The sequence below is a fragment of the Empidonax traillii genome, unplaced genomic scaffold (genome assembly GCF_003031625.1).
Source record: "Empidonax traillii isolate 1590-97213 ecotype Southwest subspecies unplaced genomic scaffold, ASM303162v1 scaffold2452:size24154, whole genome shotgun sequence".
Lineage (NCBI taxonomy): Eukaryota > Metazoa > Chordata > Aves > Passeriformes > Tyrannidae > Empidonax > Empidonax traillii.
Genome location: NW_020957645.1, coordinates 9,363 through 12,873, shown reverse-complemented (window position 1 = coordinate 12,873; position 3,511 = coordinate 9,363). Strand labels below are relative to the sequence as shown.

Here is a 3,511-nt window from a genome sequence, read left to right as displayed (position 1 = left end):
TTGGGGGACACAGATCCCAAAATTCCCTCCCAGGGAGCAGTTTGGGGGGCTCAGAGCCCGAAATTCCCTCCCAGGGAACAGTTTGGGGGACACAGATCCCAAAATTCCCTCCTAGGGAGCAGACTGGGGGGGTCAGATCCCAAAATTCCCTCCCAGGGAGCAGTTTGGGGGACACAGATCCCAAAATTCCCTCCCAGGGAACAGTTTGGGGGACACAGATCCCAAAATTCCTTCCCAGGGAGCAGTTTGGGGGACACAGATCCCAAAATTCCCTCCTAGGGAACAGTTTGGGGGGCTCAGAGCCCAAAATTCCCTCCCAGGGAGCAGTTTGGGGGGACACAGATCCCAAAATTCCCTCCCAGGGAGCAGACTGGGGGGGTCAGAGCCCAAAATTCCCTCCCAGGGAGCAGTTTTGGGGGACACAGATCCCAAAATTCCCTCCCAGGGAGCAGTTTGGGGGTAAAACAGACCCCAAAAATGCACCCCAGGGAGCTCAAGGACCAGTTTTGGGGGCTCAGAGCCCGAAATTCCCTCCCAGGGAGCAGTTTGGGGGGCTCAGAGCCCCAAAATTCCTTCCCAGGGAGCGGTTTGGGGGGGTCAGAGCCCAAAATTCCCTCCCAGGGAGCAGACTGGGGGGGTCAGATCCCAAAATTCCCTCCCAGGGAACAGTTTTGGGGGACACAGATCCCAAATTCCCTTCCAGGGAGCAGTTTGGGGGTAAAACAGACCCCAAAAATGCACCCCAGGGAGCTCAAGGACCAGTTTCAGGGGCTCAGAGCCTGAAATTCCCTCCCAGGGATCAGTTTGGGGGACACAGATCCCAAAATTCCCTCCCAGGGAGCAGACTGGGGGGGTCAGATCCCAAAATTCCCTCCCAGGGAGCAGTTTGGGGGGCTCAGAGCCCAAAATTCCCTCCCAGGGAGCAGTTTGGGGGGCTCAGAGTCCAAAATTCCTTCCCAGGGAGCCCACAAGGAGCAGTTTGGGGGGCACAGACCCCAAAACCACCCTGGGATCTGGTTTTTGGGGGGCCCAGGTCCATTTTAAGGGTGCTCAGACCCTTTTTAGGGTGCCCAGACCCATTTTTGGGGTTCCCAAGCCCATTTTTGGGGTGCCCAGAATCATTTTGGGGTTCCCAAGCCCATTTTCGGGGTGCCCAGAATCATTTTGGGGTTCCCAAGCCCATTTTTGGGGTGTCCAGCTGCCTTACCCTGGTCAAACTGCCGCTGCAGACTCTCCATCTCCGACTTGTTGCCACTGACCCGGTAAATCCCTTCGGTGCTCAGCCCTGCAGGGGACACCCCAAACCTCATTCCCATCTCCCCTCACCCCAAAATCCCGGATTTTTCCCTTCCCTGCCCGTCCCAGAGTTTGCCAAAGCTCAGGATTAACTTTAGGCTGGGATTTTGGGGCCTGAAGGGTCTGGGGTGGGACCCAAAACCCCAAGGCTGCTCCTTCTCCAGCAGGTTCCTCCTCCCAGGGGACAATAAATTCCTCCTCCCAGGGAATAATGAAGGATCCAGGGAAGGGGTTGATGCTTCCCAAAAAACCTGAGGAGCCCAAAAAAGGGTTCCACAAACAGGGTCAGCCCTGAAGGGTCTGGGGTGGGACCCAAAATTCCAAGGCTGGTGCTTCTCCAGCAGGTTCCTCCTCCCAGGAGACAACAAATTCCTTCTCCCAGGGGACAACAAAAGTTCCTTCCCCAGGGAATAATGAAGGATCCAGGGAAAGGGGTTGATGCTTCCCAAAAAAGGTCCCACCAGTAGGATCAGCCCTGAAGGGTCTGGGATGGGACCCAAAATTCCAAGGCTGGTGCTTCTCCAGCAGGTTCCTCCTCCCGGGGGACAACAAATTCCTTCTCCCAGGGAATAATGAAGGATCCAGGGAAAGGGGTTGATGCTTCCCAAAAAACCTGAGGAGCCCAAAAAAGGGTTCCACAAACAGGATCAGCCCTGAAGGGTCTGGGATGGGACCCAAAACCCCGAGGTTGGTGCTTCTCCAGGGGACAAAAAAGTTCCACCTCCCAGGGAATAAGAAAGTTCCTTTCCCAGGGAACAATGAAGGATCCAGGGAAGGGGTTGATGCTTCCCAAAAAACCTGAGGAACCCCAAAAAAAGTCCTACAAACAGGATCAGCCCTGAAGGGTCTTGGAGGGGACCCAAAACCCCAAGGCTGGTGCTTTTCCAGCAGGTTCCTTCCCCCGGGGGGAGCCACCAAATTCCTCCTCCCAGGGGACACCGTGGGATCCCGGGAAAAGCCCCCCTTGGGTGGGTGGGGACCCTTCCCAAAAAAACCCCCAAAGCCCAGGAAGGGGAACCTCACCCGTGGCCTCGATGTACTCGATGCAGCGCTCGATGAAGACGGGGATGGGCCGCTCTGGGGACACCACGCTGGCCAGGGGCACCCCGAAGTAGCTGCTCTCCCACGTGCTCTTGGTGATGGAGGGCCTGGGCTTGGGCTTTGGTTTCTGCAGGGAATCGGGAATATTTTTCCTTATTTCACCTCATTTTTGTTATTTTTTTTTTAAGGGGTTACGCTGGATTTCAGGCGGGGGGGAGTTTGGGTTCTTCCCAGCAATTTTTATTTTTTATTTTTGGTGCCCTTTTTTTTTTGTTCATTTTGAGCAGTTTTAGATCCGTTTTTCTGCTTTTCGATAATTCTGTTCCCGCTGGTTTTTTTCGCTGGTTTTGGGGTTGTTTTAACGTTTTCTGCCTTTTTATAACTGTTTGAATTTTCTCTCGTTTTTCGCTGGTTTTGGGGTTGTTTTTGAACGTTTTCTGCCTTTCTATAATTCTCTTTGTTTCTGCTGGTTTTTCACTGGTTTTTGGGGTTGTTCTAACATTTTCTCCCTTTTGATAATTCTCTTTATTTCCTTGGGTTTTTCACTATTTTTGGGGGTTAACGTTTTCTGCCTTTCTATAATTCTCTTTATTTCCACTGGTTTTTCACTGTTTGGGGGTTGTTTCAACATTTTCTGCCCTTTTATAATCATTTTAACACCCTCTCATCTTTCGTTATTTTGGAGGTTGTTTCAATGTTTTCATCCTTTTTATAATTCCTTCGGTTTCTGCTCGTTTTTCACTGGTTTTTGGGGGGTTGTTTTAAAGAATTTTGGATAATTTGGGGTCTCCAGGACCCCCAAATTCCCCCCTGAGCCCAGACACACCTTGGTGGTCCTCCTGAGGCTGCGCAGGATGTTCCTCCTCCTGGATGGGCCATTCCCTCAGGAATTGGACTCCATGACCCTCCTGGATCCCTCCCAGCTCAGAACATTCCCTGATCCAACCAAGAGCCACCCAAAATCACGTTCTCCACCCCCCCTGAGCCCAGACACACCTTGGTGGTCCTCCTGAGGCTGCGCAGGATGTTCCTCCTCCTGGATGGGCCATTCCCTCAAGAGTTGGGACTCCAACACCTTCACAGATCCCTCCCAACTCAGAACATTCCCAGATCCAACCAGGAGCCACCCCAAAACACCACCTACAGCTTCTCCAGGACCCCCAAAACCCCTCCC

At 52.9% G+C, this 3,511-nt stretch overlaps 1 protein-coding gene across 1 annotated transcript in view; it reads right to left on the bottom strand.

Moving 5' to 3' along the window:
• Nucleotides 1–1,057: 1,057 nt before the first annotated feature.
• ARHGAP35 (Rho GTPase activating protein 35) overlaps nucleotides 1,058–3,511 on the bottom strand; it is a 7,139-nt gene continuing 4,685 nt past the window's right edge. Inside the window, exons 2-3 of the mRNA XM_027909826.1 lie at nucleotides 2,320–2,464; nucleotides 1,058–1,285 (exon numbers count right to left, since the gene is read on the bottom strand). Coding sequence (XP_027765627.1) covers nucleotides 1,119–1,285; nucleotides 2,320–2,464 — 312 coding nt within the window. The 3' untranslated portion in view covers nucleotides 1,058–1,118. The remainder of the gene's footprint in view (nucleotides 1,286–2,319; nucleotides 2,465–3,511) is intronic.